The 17,551-nt window shown below is 43.7% G+C and overlaps 3 protein-coding genes across 3 annotated transcripts; all 3 read right to left on the reverse strand.

The window, feature by feature from the left end:
- Window positions 1–2,175: 2,175 nt before the first annotated feature.
- LOC127362808 (dehydrogenase/reductase SDR family member 13) lies at window positions 2,176–7,823 on the reverse strand. Its single transcript, XM_051399054.1, has 6 exons — window positions 7,534–7,823; window positions 7,033–7,151; window positions 5,945–6,068; window positions 4,732–4,904; window positions 3,725–3,878; window positions 2,176–3,001 (listed from the first exon to the last, which is right to left on the reverse strand). Exons 1-6 carry the CDS (start codon window positions 7,658–7,660, stop codon window positions 2,742–2,744), a joined length of 957 nt encoding a protein of 318 aa, XP_051255014.1. The 5' UTR covers window positions 7,661–7,823; the 3' UTR covers window positions 2,176–2,741.
- A 394-nt stretch (window positions 7,824–8,217) lies between these two features.
- Window positions 8,218–14,535, reverse strand: LOC127362833 (dehydrogenase/reductase SDR family member 13). The gene is made up of 5 exons (XM_051399089.1): window positions 14,310–14,535; window positions 13,026–13,144; window positions 11,274–11,397; window positions 10,193–10,519; window positions 8,218–9,242 (listed from the first exon to the last, which is right to left on the reverse strand). The coding sequence occupies exons 1-5, from the start codon at window positions 14,431–14,433 to the stop codon at window positions 8,983–8,985; spliced, it is 954 nt and encodes a 317-aa protein (XP_051255049.1). The 5' UTR covers window positions 14,434–14,535; the 3' UTR covers window positions 8,218–8,982.
- A 1,233-nt stretch (window positions 14,536–15,768) lies between these two features.
- On the reverse strand, window positions 15,769–17,189 carry hikeshi (heat shock protein nuclear import factor hikeshi). The gene has a single exon (XM_051399084.1). The coding sequence runs from the start codon at window positions 16,455–16,457 to the stop codon at window positions 15,861–15,863; it is 597 nt and encodes a 198-aa protein (XP_051255044.1). The 5' UTR covers window positions 16,458–17,189; the 3' UTR covers window positions 15,769–15,860.
- Window positions 17,190–17,551: the final 362 nt, after the last annotated feature.

Below are 17,551 nucleotides of genomic sequence, written 5' to 3' on the forward strand. Positions count from 1 at the left end.
GTAAAGAACTAGTTTTTTTTTACAAATGTGTTTTTTCTTTATCACAGCAGTGTGAAACTGGCTGCAATAGTGTCTGATCATTGAGGACTGTGTTGGTTAAATGAAAACTAATAGCATTTTCACAAATATGTGTATATGTTTTGACTGAAGTGTGTCATTTTGCAAACAATCTAGGAATTATGCAAAGTGAGTGTGGTGTTTGGATAATTGTGATTATATTTTGAAAAAAAGAACAGTCAGTTCTTCTACTGATGTTTGTGTTTGTACTTAGTTGCAGAATCCTATGGTTTTAAATCTAGGATCAAGCAGTGTTGAAAGGTTCAGTGCAGTTTGGTTCCCTGTAGTTTCAAATTTGTTGAGCATCACTGACACCAAGTTTAGCGGTGTTGTGACCCTGAGACTCTCTTCTCCTCAGACAGTTCTACTGTTGCCTGGCACAAGGGGGCAAGCAATTGCAGGCATGCAGCAGCTGTTTCATAGTCCTCAAAGGACAGAGGTCTCATGTCTGTTCACATCGTCACAAGAGCTGCCCCCACTGAACAAACGTGTGGAGTCGAGGTATAACAGACAGTTTATGCCAGGATCGGAAAAAACAGAACAGTGTCAAGTGTCTTTAAAGAAGGACACCATTAAAGTACTAAGGGTATATATAGGAACAGTTATGGAGTCTTTCAACTGGAAGGTAAAACTCCCAAAAGTCCAAAGAAAACAGATGCAGTGGAAAGATAGGGACTTGTCCCTACTTGACTCGTAGTGAATACTGGCTTCACTAAAACATCTAGCAAGCACTCTCCCAGTTCCTTGCAATATCATGGTGTCCTTAAGGAAAATCATCTTCCAGTTCAATTGGGGAGGGAAACAGGAGAAGTTACCAGAGCTTGAAACAAAACTAAAGGCCATGTTCATAACACCAGTTGTAAAGGTCTGTTTGAGTAGCAACTTAGAGGCCCTGTGGAGGTATTTTGCTTCCCTTTGGGTAGGTCGAAAGGTACTGTGAGTGTGGGGTAGCAGATCCACACACAACGTCCCCCACACTTATAGTTTCCAGGAATTTACACTGGTATAACAAAAAGCCTACTTTGTCTGAAATTCCACAGGCCAAAATAACAAGAGCAGCTGTTGAGTCGGCTTTACTGCCCCAACTCTCAAGGATGGCTCCATTAGACAAAAGACAAACTGATGGAAACAAAATGGAAATCAGTTATCTTCCCCTGGACAAAACCAAAGACTGTACATCTTTCTCATCTTTAGACCGCTCAATGCTCTGTACACTACATGCTACACTCACACATTCATACACTGATGGCAATTGCTGCCATGCAAGGTGCCAATTGCTCACCAGAACAGAAGCATTCACACACATTTATACACCAAGTCGCAGCATCAGGAGCAATGTGGGGTTCAGTATCTTGCTCAAGGACACTTCGACATCCACCAACCTTTTGATTAGTAGATGACTCGCTCTACCTCTGAGCCACTGCCGTGGACAAGCATCGTCTTGTTGTTGATTCTTTTTTCTCAGGCCCTAGTTTAACCAGCAGTTTGGACTTGGGAGGACATTTGTACTCAGATTAGCAGCTAATGACAAAGATCTCTGAAGCAGTTGAGGAGGCTCTAATGTTGCGTTCCCACCAAAGGCAAAGCGAGTATTCACCTCTATTTATGTCTTTGTTTGTAATTTACAGTGTTAATAATTTTATTCGCCTTGGTGGCAACGCAGCATAACACACACTGCCTAGCCGTGTCAGACATCAGCCACTAGATGCCGGCAGCACTGCATGTCTTAAATAACAACAACTCAGACCAAACTTCTTACCTCACGTTACGTTTGGTTGCCTAGAGCAGTGGAACATTTTTCCTTATTTTCTTTTCTATCATTGAGAGATTGACTAAGTGAGATATTTTATGGATATTTCATAATATATTCAATGCATAACAATAACAGTAGATAACTGATAAGCTGTACAATGAACCCAGTGAACTGGATGAGAGATGAGTTTTCCTATTATTTTTAGGGACTTTCATACAATTCTGTGTCTGTATTATGGGCCTAGAGGTGTGAATCTTGATTGGCCTTGTGATACCTGTCAACAATTCAGTGTCTCTCAATGTATTGAATCCTCAGTCTTCTATATTACTCCACAAGGCTACTTTCTCATCAATTAATACAAGCAGTCAGAAAACTCAATTTTTATTTAGAAAGTGCATTCAAAAATCAGACTACAACTGTCTACAATATAAAAAGCTGCACCTACCAGTATCCGTAAACATAACAGACATAAACAAAACTATTGCTATTATTGAAAGGAGTCAGTCATGACAGAAGTCTAGGAATCACATGTAATGGCTACTCGACTAGCTTTACTCCTGGGCTTTGGTTGCACCGTAGAGTGCAGGTATTGTGAATGACATAAATCAACAGTCAACATTAGTTGGTTATAATTTTATGTAGCCTGAAAACCCAATTATGTAGTGTCACTGCATCGATGTAGAATCATCTTTACAACACCAATCTACTGTATGGAGGTGACAACATGAGAAGGGTGATTAAGATATGTCACACAGCAAAACTAGACGTGCACAATGTATTGTTATTAATATTATTACATTGGTGGAGACACAAAGTCCAAGTTATCACACTTTAACACCAGAGTAATCCGTTTGTAACGGACGGAGAGTTCATGGTTCATGGACTCAATTCAATTTAAAGCAGAGAAAAAGTCCTTTGTGGTCATTTCGTCTTAAGAGAGTCCACAGAGCATCTCGCTGACCTCCCACAGTTTCCGGGCCACAACGTCGTCTCGGGCCCGGGCGCATACTTCCTGTACGGCGCAGCAGGAGAAATAACGTCCGCTCAGAGGTTCGATTCCCTCCTGCAGGCAGCAGTGCAGCGTGGTCTGAGCTCCGGCCTCCGGGTCCAGAAACAGCATCTGGGCCACGGGCTCGATGAAAACCTTCTGCCACAGGCTGACGTGACGTGACAGCTCGGTCCGAACAACACCTGGAAAACGGGAGGGTGGAGAGAAGCACGGTTTAAAAATAAGAAAAAATAAAAAGAGCTGCAGAATACGGGATTTTTAGGCTTATCACAGTTTAAAGATCAATTTCACACTCAATGTTGTAGGGAGGAAAAAGATCAAATAGTTCAAGTCTGATGCACTTCTGACCACACCCAACATCACAGGTGTGGTCTGTAGTGCTTGTGACCCAGCCAAAGCTATTTGATAAATACTGAGGTCATACCCTAAGCACTGTAGTACACAGGGGTGTGGGGGTGTGTGATGTGGGAGGTAACGATCAGATTTACAGATTTGTTGTCAATAGTTTGGAGCCAGGTCTTTAATTCTGGTGGAGAATAAGTTCCTTTCATTTTAACTGAATATAGTTTCCCTAAAAACCTGTAAAAGCTAATTTTAAGAAAGAAATAAGTAAAATAAGTTTGTGTAATTGTAGAATATAGATTTCTCTTACATTATAAACATCCCAAAATTTCAGAAATCCACAACCTCTGTGTCTTCACTGGACGTTACCACCAAATTCATGTTCCATGGTTCTCACCAACTTACAGACATTAATCTCTAACACATTTAATGAAAGAATGCAGTAAAAGTGAACTGGGGACTTCTTTGTGTCATGTGAAACTTTATACCTCAGGGCCAAGTGTTACTGCAACTGGCAGAAGCACATTAGTTGGATGTGAAGGTATTCTGTAAGAGCACGTTACCTGGGTGGACGCTGTAGCAGGTGACGTTGGTTCCTTTCAGCCTCTTGGCGAGCTCGTGGGTGAAGAGCACGTTGCACAGTTTACTGTTGCAGTAAGCCTGGAAGAACTGCCAGCTGTACCCGCCGGTGCCCAGGTCTTTGTTCGCCGCCAGAGCCTGAACACACAAAAACTCATTAACACAGGATCACCTGCAGCATTCCTGAGCGCAGGTGAGAGAAAATGACGACATCATCTATCCAAGTGCAGACTCTGAAGCCTCAAGCTGCAGACGAGGAATGTTCTCTGCAGAGAGTACGTACATATGAAGAAATTACATCATGTCACACCACAACGCGAAGGAATCCTGAAACCGAAGAACCAGTTCTGACGAGGAATGACTGTTCAGTAATCGAGGACAATTGAATCAGAGCCAGGATTCGAAGACTGACTCAGATTATTAAATTCTGATGGTGGGGCGCCCGGATAGCTCAGTGGGTAGAGCTGGCAGCCCATGTACTGAGACTGAGTCCTTGCTGCAGCGGCCCAGGGTTTGAATCCAACCTGCGGCCCTTTGCTGCGTGTCATCCCCTCTCTCTCTGCCCCCCTTTCCTGTCTGTCTTCAGCTGTCACTATAATAAAGGCAATAAAAGCCCCAAAAAATATACTTTAAAAAAAAATTCTGATGGTGCTGCATGTTACTGTATATCCCTGTGGGGGGGAGCAGCTATGAGTGGTAAAAGTACATGTTGTGCGGCACAATGTCTCCGTCTGTGACTGATATCTGATTCTATGTCATCAATGTTAGAGCAACATTTTACTGTTGGAGCTGCTCCAGGTAGAAGAATGAAATAATGGAAAACAATGAGAATTTGTTTTCACAAATCAGAACAAATGAAATCTCTCTTGTTCATACTATAGTAAGGCTTTACTATATTTACCAAGTTGTCTAATTTTAGTGAGAGCAACTGCAAGTGTTTGCTAAAATGTACTTTTGTGCATTTATATGATGTGTGTATATGTAAGCTTACCTCAAAGTCGACGTGTCCCCAGCGGTGAGCCATGGAGGACAGGGTGATCACTCGTCCTCCACCCGCCTCCTTCAGACGTTCCAGCAGCAGGCAGGTCAACAGGAAGTGTCCCAGGTGGTTCACCCCGAACTCGATGCCGAAACCGTCTTCTGTCCGCCCATCAGCCACCAGACCTACAGGACAGATAGAAGTTCACGTTTAGACTGTTTTAGACACGTCTGCGTTTCTTTATGCTGTGCACATAGCAGTCAAAGTCTGTTTCCCCTTAAATTTGTGTTTTCTTTTATCTTAATCTTATCTTATTCAATGGGGAAATACACTTAAAGAACATAATAGAAGCACTGGGCTAAGTTTGGTGTCAGCTCCGTCACCAAGAGGAGGAACACAATAATCCAAAGACGTCTGTCCCACTGAACATTTTGTTTTGTTCAACTAAACTAATGATGGCTGCATTCCTTATCAGGTGTGCCACTTTGTTGGTATTGTACCAGTTGCACCTAAATGAAACAGTAACGGGTGCAGTACACCTGTGCTTCTGCTGCCGTCACAGGCAAACTACCTGCTGTCAAAGAGACAAGAGGTCCAGCATTGTTAGCTTGTTTTGCTGGATAACATTACAAAATGGCTGCATTCTATGTAGGTAAGCTAGTTCCAAGATCCTCACGTATAAAACTCTGTAGACTCACGATGTATGAAAACACAAAGACAGAAATAGGCAACAGGTCCAGTTAGACTTTCAAAATAAAGTTTGCGTTGTTAAGCTTGTGAAATGATCATAAGTTACATGACGTAAGTTAAATCAGACTAATTGTTCACATTAAGTCTCATGTGAAGAGCAGGGTTAAAGTTCTGTTTGTTTGAACCATCCATTCACCCCAAACCTCCGTATGCAGACTTTTCCCGCTCTTTATACTGTGTCACCTGACTTCGACACAAGAGAAACCTACAGTGTCATTTTGAAGCGCCACTATTTGACGACTTGGGAGCGAGACTGAGATGTATTCTATCATTGAAACAGACTTAACTACATTTGTTTCACCTGTGCTCCTCATGCTTGACATAAATGTCTACATGCTGTGTGTGCTTAATGGAATTACCCTTTTTTATTATCTTTCATGTCATAGCTGCCATCTTAGATCACATTGTTATGTCACTTTTTTAACATGCCATAAGTAATTTGTCTGTAAGTAGTAATGTGTGTTTTTTTGCTTACCGGCGTTGTTAATGAGCAGATCCAGCCTCGACTCCGTTTTCATGAAAGTTTCAGCGAAGCAGCGTACGTTCTTCAGACTGGCCAAGTCCAACTGCATGTAGATCACGTCAGTGCTTCCTGTTTCCTGGAACAAGATCATTGGTGGAAGTTAACCGTTAGATATTTACTATAACTGACTGAGACTTGCTGTAGTTTGTGATAATAATTATTTTACCTCTCTTTAGTTACAAATGTTCCTCCCTGTTTTAATTTATCAGTTTCTCTCAGGACTTCACTAAACCTACAGTCCACTTTAAGCCCAACAAACGCTTCAGGTGACCTTTGGCTGCTGGTCAACTTCCATGCAGTGCACAGTGTTGAACCGCCATGTTTCTACAGTTGCACCGAAGGGACAAACCAAACACTTGCTCAGACAGAGTCAGACAATGAAAATGTTACAACCTGTAATTTTACACACTGTAATGGTGCAAAACACACACACACACACACACACACACACACACACACACACACACACACACACACACATCAGTACTATTAGTACTCAGTGCACATTTTGTTAAATTGTATTATTATGTCACTACTATGACTGGCAGTAACTAAGATTTTTGGATCAACTACCCCTCCAACCACACACACAGACACCAGTCATGTTAAAAAGTAATTCAAGTTTTTCTTGTACTCCTTATTACATAATGTTTACATTATGAACACACTGGCTTAAAAGAGCTCCAAGATACAGACAGAAACATCAAAAAATGTTACAGCCATCCACGTTTTTCCTTAACGAACACACAACTGTTCTTATTTTGTCTCTTGTTAAGGAATAAACACATTTATCTTTTTAATTTTATTTCAAGGAAGCAAGCTAATAACCAACCTAGAAATGTTACTGTAGTAACATAAAGGCAATTCAGCCTAACTATGAAAAGTGATATAAAACTGTCCGTCTAGTTAACAAACCTGTTTTTTCATGTTTTCATGTTCTGAATTATGCAACCACTCCTGAACAAGCAATCACATGCTGCAGGACAGTCACAGTGATTTCTAAAAACCCGAATGGAGCCTCTGATTGTCTTTGTCTCTACCTGTTGTATATCTGCGATGGCGGACTCGGCCTTGTCCCGGTTTCGGCAGGCCAGGATCACTCTGGCTCCCTTCCTGGCCAGGTGCAGAGCCGTGGCTTTACCGATGCCAGTGTTCCCTCCTGCAGCAGCAGAAAATAATAACACGTACACTTTAGAGTCAGTGACAAGTATTCAGTTTACAATCACAGCAAACAGAGAAAAGCAGGAAATCTGAGAGTTTGAAGAAGCTGGACAGTGATTGGTGCTTTCAATGAATGAGGAAAAGATTCTGCTGTTGAATTGTTTAATTGACTTATTGTTTCAGCACTTGTCCAAATCATTAAACTGATGTGTGTTCATATATTATGACATGTAAACAATAAATAAATCTAAATTCTATTTAGAAATAAAGTTTAATTTCTTTGCAGTGTTATTCACAGTTTACATATATATACATATACTTACAGACACACTCTTTTTTTTATCTGTAATGAAGCAGTGATAGCCCCCCCGCAGACTCACCTGTGATGATGATGGTCTTCCCGGCCATCGCTGCGTTTCCTTTACATTTGGATCTTTTGAAGAGGGTCTGTGTGAGGAGGATGTATCCTCCCAGGACCACGCCGGCCAGCAGCAGCAGGTGAAACATGGTTTAAAACAGCTGAGAATCACTGACTGACTCAGGAGCTGAGCTCTGTCTTTTATACACCTGGTGGGACTCACCTGCCCAACCAGTTATACCTGCCTGAGGTGGGCAGGTGAGTCACTGTTCGGGCTGGTCCCACCGGTTCTGCTGGCATTCCCCATCGATCAGCACTGGCGTTCAACTGAAACTCCTGCTGCTGTTTGACTTTTCACCCACTAATTTACCCTGAACCCTAGGGAGAGGTTAAAACTGAACTTCCTGTCGAAACCTTCAAAGTAAAACCCTTGTTGACAGATGTATTTTATTTATTTTCATACATTTGGTAAAAGGAAACAAAAAACTACGTTTATATAGCTATTAGGTTTATTTATGACACAAAACAAATAATAAAAACGAAGATAGAAACATTTATTTCTGTATTTCTATATCTGTTTCTGTTAAATTCTGCAGAAACAGAAAATATCATTTTGAAAAACAAACTGTAAATTGCTTTAATGCTTTATTATCCCTGTAAACATATTTATAGTGTACATACCCAAATGAGGTCATGAATAGCCACATTTTTATTTTTCTCACTTTATTATAATCAATAATTATCATCACGTGACAGATGAGACTACATACACCAAAGAAAGCAAACTGGAGAACTTCTCTCGTAATTATTACTAATTCTCTCATAATTCAACCCTCCTAAGCTCCGCCCCCTTTTGCTCTGTGCTCCAATCACAGTTGAGGACCTCAGTCAACTTCCTCCTTTCCTGTCCTTACATATGCTATATGCTAGGCTAATCTATGTTAAAAAACAACCACAATAAAAGAGTCAAGTATAAATTAGTATATATAGTCAAATCGACATAAATTACTCGGCTAGATAGCATTGTGCTCACATTAGCTAACGTAAGATGTATATATATATATATCTTATATGTGGAAGAAGGATAGCACTGGGACCCAGCCAAAGGGGCGGAGTCTATAAGAAGGGGAGGGAAGCTCACCTGGTCCTCTCTTCCTGCAGTGACACACCTGAGAGAGCAGCTGAGGCCCATCTTTGTTTGATAGGCTCCATTTTTTTTTTAATTGTTAAAACCCAATGTTAGAATTGTATGTTTATGTTCCTTAAGTAGCACTGGCTCACATATATATCTTATCTTTTAACCATCTTCAAAATGTGGTTGTCCTTTCAATGTAGATTAGCTTAGCATGTAGCATATCTAAATACAGGAAAGGAAGAAGTGGACTGAGGTTTTAAAAGGGGCGGGACAACAGGGGGAAGTTAGTAGAATTACTTTGGGCTGAAAAACGAAGCTCAGATTTCAGGTTTGGTTTCAGGACAGACCGCAGAAACTCTCGCTGAGCTCCCACAACTTCTTGGCCGTGGCATCGTCTCTCGCCTTCGACTCAATGTTCATCAGCGGTGCACACTGGGTGAAGTAGTGGCCGCTGAGGTGCTCGATGCCTTGCTCCAGGGCACAATGGAGCGTCGTCTGAGCTCCAGACTCGGCATCCGTGGCGAAAAGGAGGAAGGGTGCCCCGATGATCTTTGACCAGAAGCTGAAGTCACGAGTGATTTCTGTTTTTATGTATCCTGGACAGAAAAGAGAAAAAATAACCAAAATGTTTAACTGACTGTACATTTAATTGAGATGTATGTTAGAAAAAGATTTAATGTAACCAGAGACAAAATAATAAAAACAAAAATAAAATTAAGACAAAATATTTTACAAATTGTATTTAAGTATGTGTTTTAATGAGATGTGGACCAATGCTACATGCTGCAGCATATATAACCGAAGCTAGTTTAGTAAATAGGTTGGACTTTATTTACTTTATTTACAGGTAGATCTTCTCATTTCTCTAATATAGACATTTTTTTCATCTCTCATAACATTTCATTAGTTTTTTGTTTTCCTTTTCCTGGAAGAAATGGGCTCCCATAACAAGGATGATAAAAAGCTACACAGACATTTTCCAGCCCCTCCAGAAGTAAAATTAGTCTTTGTAGTTTGTGAGAGCTCAGTGTGGTCGACTCTAGCCGTCACCATCTTGGTAATCCTGACTCTGCCGTCTCCCGGCTAATCCAACAATGGGCAAAGTGATGGAGCTGAATGAAGCCTGGTTACTGAAAACAGCCTGGCTACTCAAAGTGTCCACACCCCTTAATTATGCAGAACTTTAAGCCTTAATATAATTTAAAGTGGTGAGTTGTATAAGCCCCCACGGGGAAATTTGCTATAAAGACCCAAAGTGTTTGTACCAGGCTGTAAACATGTTTATTTCTGCACTATAGTGTTGGCTTCATTTAATCTGATAAAAAAAACCTTATTACTAAAAGAGACACAAGACAACTTGTTCCAGTCAGAATAAAATCTCTGATAGTTCTGCTCAATGTTTTGTTCTTACTGCTACGATTGGTCAGATGTACAGAAAGATCACAGGATTGTTTGAGACTGTTGCAATCGCAACTTCCTGGAGAGACTGAAATGAAAAGAAATCAAACACAGCGATGTTTCAGAACGATGGCTGCTGTCTGCTGACCAGGATGGAGGCTGTAGCAGGTGACGTCGGTGCCCTGCAGCCTCTTGGCCAGCTCGTAGGTGAAGAGGACGTTGCACAGTTTGCTGTGGCAGTACTTCTGGAAGAGATGGTAGTCGCTGCCGCCCAGAGCCAAATCCCTGAGAGTCGTCAGACAGTTGAAATCCACCTTTCCCATCGTGTACGCTTTGGAGGCCACATTCACCACGCGGCTCGGCCCGCTGGCCTTCAGCCGGTCCAGGAGCAACATCGTCAGCAGGAAGTGACCCAGGTGGTTGACGCCAAAGATCATCCCAAAGCCGTCCTTTGTCTTCCCGCCATTTAACAGACCTAAAGACAGAAACACCAACAACAATTAACCTAAACACAATGTGGGTTTAAAGGAACATTCCCTCCTTTTTTAAAGAAATCCTCTTGTTAGCTGAGGGATAAATTTAATCTGTGTGCATCCAGTACATAGACAGGTCCAGGACGTGATTAGCCTAGCTTAGCACAAAGATTAAAGGAATCTTATATGTTCTTAAAGGCCTTTCTCTAATAATGGGAAAAATCTCAACAGCAGTGCCCATCACCGGCACACGAGGCTCCAGCTCCACCAGGTGAGCTATCAGGACAACTCAACCTGTAAAGTGACTTATTTCAATACGTCTGACACGTACTCCACCCCTGTGTGCTCAGGCTGTGTGTGTAGGTCCCACTTCACACCCCCACAGCCAAACCCAGGTAGAAAGCGAGCTCTCCAGGTCCCAAATAAACAAAGCCAGTGGGCGACTACATCACTGCAGTGACCTTTCAACACTATGGGAACCTACATAGTTTATATCAGCGCTGACTCAGACAGGCCAGCAGTTAGTGAACAATCAATTCTTCTGTCACTTTTTTAGATAGGCAGCTAAAAGTAGGGAAATATGTCTGAAATAGAAGTAAAAGTAATGAATAAACAGTTAATCTAAGTAATGAATGAGTCGTTTAAATGTCTGTCGAGTTGAAATAGTTCTCTAGCAGTGTTTTAATCAGATTCAAATTCAAATCAGCACATTTAAGAATAAGTTGCCGCTGTGAATTCAGAGGACAGAGGGCTGACCAGCGTTGTTGATGAGCAGATCCAGCCTAGACTCGGACCGGAGGAAGTTCTCAGCGAAGGAGCGGACGGACTGCAGACTAGCCAGGTCGAGCTGCATGAGGATCACCTGGTTGTTACCAGTTTCCTGAATAACAAACAGAGGTTGGAAGCACTCACAGGACAGTTTCTGCATCCTTCATTCTCTGAATAACAGGACGAACTTATTGTGTTTGTCATCTTCGTTGATTTTTAAAACTATAACACTGATATATAGAAACTGGCAGATTCATCCATCAATTTCAGGCTTTAATTAACTTCCTGTTAGCCCCGCCCACAACTGATGTGGATACGTTTGGATACTTAAAGGCACACTATGCAAGATTTTTACCTTAATATAACACCTTCGAAGTCATTTCGATGGTAAATGAACTCGTAGTATAGCGATTCATCCCGATAGCAAATCAGGAGAGGGACGACGTTGGCAGAACCAGCAATGCAAGTCTGAAAGGTGGCGCCCCGCCAAATCTCGCGAGAATCACAAATTGCTTTACGGCATTCACTCAGACGTTACCTGGTCAGTAGACATCTTCGAAGTCTATCTTTGCCTGTTCGATATCAGAGCTTCCATCCTACTGAACATGTGTCGCTTAAATACTTTTTTGGCGTTTTTGAGCACTTTTTATTTTTTGTTTGCACGGGTCTCCATGGCGATGGGGAGTCGCATTGTTTACACCCATGACCAGAAGATTGCTCTGAGGCACCCTATCATCCTGATTGGAGAGAGACCCTCCATACCGGAGGAGCTGAGGAGGAGACGGCGAGGCTGCAGAGCGGGGGTTAAACGGAGGATGAAGAAGAGGAGGTTTAAACTCTACATCCCTGCAGTCATCACTGGAAACAAACGTGGCTATACAAGCAGATACCGGACTCCAACGTCACCATTCCCGGCTTCCAGACGGGGCGAGCCGACAGGGACACCACCGCGACCGGTAAGAAGAAAGGAGGGGGACTTGCCGTGCTCATAAACAACAGGTGGTGTAACCCCGGGCACGTCTCTGTGAAAGAGCGTCTGCAGCCCGGACATCGAGCTCGTCGCCATCGGACTTCGTCCATATTACTGCCACAGGAACTTTCCAGTGTTATCGCCATCACTGTTAACATTCCTCCGTCTGGGAAAGCAGAAGCAGCGTGTGACGTCATCCACACTGTGACTGCAGGACTACAAACGAAACACCCGGAGGCCTTCATCATCATCACAGGGGACTTCAACCACGTTTCTCTCTCGTCCACATTCCCAACCTTCCACCAGTTTGTCACATGCACCAGCAGAGACAATAAGACCTTGGACCTGCTGTATGCAAATGTTCCTGTTTTTTATATCTGTATTTATTTCACTCAAATGTTGCTGTGACAAGTGAATTTCCCCATTGTGGGATTAATAAAGTTATCTATCTATCTATCTATCTATCTATCTATCTATCTATCTATCTATCTATCTATCTATCTATCTATCTATATGTATGTATCTACCAGTATACAGGGGGGAGGGGATCAGGCTGTGAGTACAGAGACGCAGAGCCGTATATAGAGACGGCTGGTGAGTGGTATTTACGATATAATACAAGTACTCCGCAGCGACTCTAGGGATAGCTGTTTAACAAAACTGTAAAACTGCATAGTATGCCTTTAAACCGATTCTTTAGTTGGTTGAACCGGGACAGATACTGCTGCACTCACTCATTCAGAAACTAAAAGAAAGTTTTTTGTCTTTACCTGGATGATTTCCTGGACGGTGGCCTCTGCTCGCCGTCTGTCCCTGCAGGCCAGGACCACCCTCGCCCCCCTCCGGGCCAGGTCCATTGCTGTGGTCTTACCGATGCCGGTGTTTGCTCCTGGAGAGGAGGGACAGAATCAGAGGAAGCCTGTTTAATCCGCCCTGATGCGACCGTTGGATGGACTGCAGCGACCTTCAGTTTGGATGTTCCCAGATATTGAATCCTGAAGACACTGATCCCTTTTCATCCGGCGCCACCAACAGATCCAAGTTCTCACTTTTCCATCTCATACTTTGTGCTGACATTGATGTTTTCCAGCTACTAAAGCTAGCTTTCACTACCGGCCTCAGTATGTTCAAGGAAAAAATAATTGAACATGATTCTTAAGTTTCTTCCATATCTAAAGATAATGGCTCTGAACAGCTCGTAATGATATATTATATAATTATATTATTACTTTACTTATTACTCGCTGCCAACTGTAATTAGTTACACTACTAGTTTAATTACTTTCCCCAAAATGTTTTACCCAGAATTCAGACTGATGACAATTAAAATCCAGTTTAGTTTGTTAAAATCAAAGTAATCGAGTATTTCCAGTGTTTCATCTTCTCAATCTCAAAAACAAAAGCAACTTTGTAAACTGTTAGTAATAATATTAGTTACTCCCCAAAAAGTAATGAATTATTTCCACTACTAGTTACTGTAGAAAGTAATGTAGTTACTGTAATAGTATTATCACTAATACTGTGAGTTCAGATTATTTTCCCCCACAATAACAACACTATGGCTCTCAAAGCATCATGGGAGTTGTAGTTGTTGGAACATTTCCAGTTGCATTATCTAAACTCCCCGATGGATCTGCACACAGGCTCCACTCAGAACACGCCCGTCAGCACACTCTGGACCCGGACTGTGCTTTAAAGGACCAGCGTGGCAGCCTGCACACAGCTGACACACAGCTTACTGAAAGGTAGAAAACTCCCATAATGTCGCTTTAAATAAAGTTTATTGAATTTCCAGGTTGTGAAAACGTCTTTACCACATCTGTTACATCATTGTTACAAAGGTGAAAGAAGAAACTCCAGGACCCCCCCCCCAAAAAGTTCTTATTAAAGTCCAATAACTGATCTTTAAACCCTTTATGAACCATTATTAAAGCCATTAGTTAGAACTTATGAAGGTTCCTTATTAGTGTTGAATGTGTGAACAGTTGTTTTCAGTGTGCAACACTTCCTGGGTGTCCACACAGTCTAATTATATCAGTGGAGTGTGAACTCACCGGTGACGACGGCGGTTTTTCCATCGAACCTTGCAGAACTTTTACATCTGGGCAACCGGAGCAAAGTCACATGGAGAAGAAAATAACCTCCGAGCAGCAGCAGAGCTCCGAGCAGCAGCAGCATCCTGAGTGTGTGTGTGAGTGTGAGTGTGTGAGAGTGTGTGAGTGTGTGTGTGTGAGTGTGTGTGTGTGAGTGTGAGTGTGTGAGAGTGTGTGTGTGAGTGTGTGTGTGGAGTGTGAGTGTGTGAGGTGTGTGTGTGTGTGTGTGGTGTGTGTGTGGTGGGTGTGTGTGTGTGTGGTGTGTGTGTGTGTGTGAGTGTGAGTGTGTGTGTGTGTGGTGTGAGTGTGAGGTGTGAGTGTGTGGAGTGTGAGTGTGTGTGTGTGTGTGTGTGGTGTGTGTGTGTGTGTGTGTGTGTGTGTGGAGTGTGGGTGTGTGTGTGTGTGTGGAGTGTGGAGTGTGGTGTGTGTGTGTGTGTGTGTGTGGAGTGTGTGTGTGTGTGTGTGTGTGTGTGTGGGTGTGAGAGTGTGTGTGTGTGTGTGAGTGTGAGTGTGTGAGTGTGAGTGTGTGTGTGTGTGTGTGAGTGTGTGTGTGTGTGTGTGAGTGTGTGTGTGAGTGTGTGTGTGTGTGGACTCTGTATCAGCAGCTCTGCAGCCGAGCCGTCCGCTCTCATTGGCTGCAGCTCCACCAGAGACTGACAATAAAACCATTATCTGATCGATATTATTGATTAACACAAGCAGATTAATGTTTAATAGCCTCGAGCACACAGAGCAGAGGAGCATTATTCCAGTGGGTTTGTGCTGCAGCGCCACCTGGTGGCCGACAGTGTTACAGCAGTAGAGATTCAATGTGAGTCTGCTGAGGCTTTTACAGTTTATTGATCGCTCTGTATAAACACAGGTTGGACAGGTAGAGCTACGGATGCTAACCTGACAGCCATGATCTCTCACACTGACTGTATATAGAAGGTCTGCACCCCCCCCCCACCTTTATCTGAGACGATGCAGTCGACAAACCAGATTTTAGAAAATACATTTTTATAAAAACTAATATTTAAAAAAGTAAACTCTTTGGGCGATCAGAGCTGAATGCTAACAGCAGCATCAATACTGACGCTGACTCAATCACAGATCAATATCTGACTGGAAGATGAGAATGAATATCATAAGATCTGAATCTGAAACAGATTCTTACATTAATGTCTTTATATAAATATAGAATCACCTGTTTAAAACTACGGAAGCCCGTTAGTAATATTCTGTATGTTCTATAGCTTTATTATCTGAAGTTCTTTATAACGGGTCGAACAGAACTTTCCTTCACACTGCAACGAGCTTCCACATTAAACACTAAGCTGTGGTTCTGACTGAGGAGCAGAGGATTGTGGGTCCGAGGTTCTGCTGCCAGCACCCAGTGGGCGGTACTGGAAGTGTTTGAGGGATGAAGGAGACACTCAGCCGGGTGGGAACACTTTTATTGGGGCCTTCAGGCACTGTGGGAACTCTGGGAACTCTGGGAACTGTTGAGTCTTTACGGTTCTCCCAGTCTCATTAGTTCTTCCAGAAGTTCGGGTTCTGGCTCATCCTCCTCTGGAAGTTCTCGTACCACTTGAGGATGCAGCTGGACGGGATGAAGGTCTCGGTGGGGTTCGGGGTCATCTGCGCCTGCGACACCGCGAACGACGAGGCGAAGTTATAGAGACTGTCCAACATCTTCTGCGTGAAGTGCAGGAAGGAGTCCACGGCGGCCACGGCGGCGGAGGACACCGGGATCTGCTGGACCAGCTGCTCCAGAGCCTCCACCGACACCCCGACCTGAGCCACGGAGGGGGACGGGGAGGAGGCCACGGAGCCGAACGGGTGCGCCCCGCCCTCCCCGGCCTTCAGCCCGGAGATCTTGAAGATGGCGCTGGGTTTGTCGTTGGTGATGAACCCGAGCAGCTGCCACACCGGAGCGCCGCTCACCGGGTCCGGGAAGGAGAAGTACACCGCGCCGCCCATACCGGCGGGGAACGGCACCGTGCCCAGCATGAACACCACCACGTGGTTCACGTTGTCGCAGTCCGGCAGGTTGAACACGAACTTATCCGCGGAGACCTGGACCGCGTCCGTCTGCACGAGCCTGCCGGCGACCAGACAGCCGAACATCCCGGTGGTAGCCGTTAGCTCCGGTGTTAGCCGTTAGCTCCGCTGGTAGCCGTTAGCTCCGGTGGTAGCCGTTAGCTCCGGTGGTAGCCGTTAGCTCCGGTGGTAGCCGTTAGCTCCGGTGGTAGCCGTTAGCTCCGGTGGTAGCCGTTAGCTCCGCGGTTAGCCGTTAGCTCCGGTGGTAGCCGTTAGCTCCGGTGTTAGCCGTTAGCTCCGCTGTTAGCCGTTAGCTCCGCTGTTAGCCGTTAGCAGCCTCCGACCGGCCAATGGACCGAGGAGCTCAGCGGAACTTGTTTATCCGGTAATGGCGGGAGTCCTGCCGCTGATGTTCGTCATGAGGGAGGCTGAACCGGACCGGTAGAAACTTCTAGTACAGTCGGGCTGTCGGTGCAGCCCCCCCCGGGATCCGCTGCTCGACGATCGACCGTTCCTCCTGTATGGTAGTCAGATGATTACCGGGTTACTTTCAGCCCTTTACTCGGACTGACAGGCGCATCTTTCTCTATTTTCGACTTTAATTCGGAAACACTGACGGACCCAAACTGTAGCCGGAACCACCTGTAGCCTGCAGCACCGTACTGGTGGAACCGGGCCGGTACACAGTGCCGGACTTCCACCTGTCAGGCAGCGCGCAGGGCTCAGGTCGAACCCAGAGGTTTGTTGTTGTTGGCTCTGCTGCTGTTCGATGATTCGTTAATCGACTTGTTGCTGCCAGCCGAGCGGAAAGCGGCAGTTTTAAGAGTGAATGAGACCGGAAGTGAGAATTCCTCCGACTTAAAAAATAAAGCAAATAAATTTCATACGCAAAAAGCTTTTTTGAATGTTTTTATAACGTTTGTTGTTTATATGACTTGTATTTATTAGGATGATGATTAATACAGTAAAGTACAAATAAATGATTGTTAGAAAAAGATGGACTGCAGAATTATTTCCTGTATATTTGGATATAAATTACTGTATTTATTGTTTGTGTGTGTAACATAAAGGAACCACAAACCTTTATGTAGTTACACAGCTGTGTAACAATGAATACATTTCTTTGATTCCTTGATTAAACTGCTGTAAATAAAACTGAGAGTAACTGTCCAACCGATCCT

Source organism: Dicentrarchus labrax, unplaced genomic scaffold (assembly GCF_905237075.1).
Source record: "Dicentrarchus labrax unplaced genomic scaffold, dlabrax2021, whole genome shotgun sequence".
Lineage (NCBI taxonomy): Eukaryota > Metazoa > Chordata > Actinopteri > Moronidae > Dicentrarchus > Dicentrarchus labrax.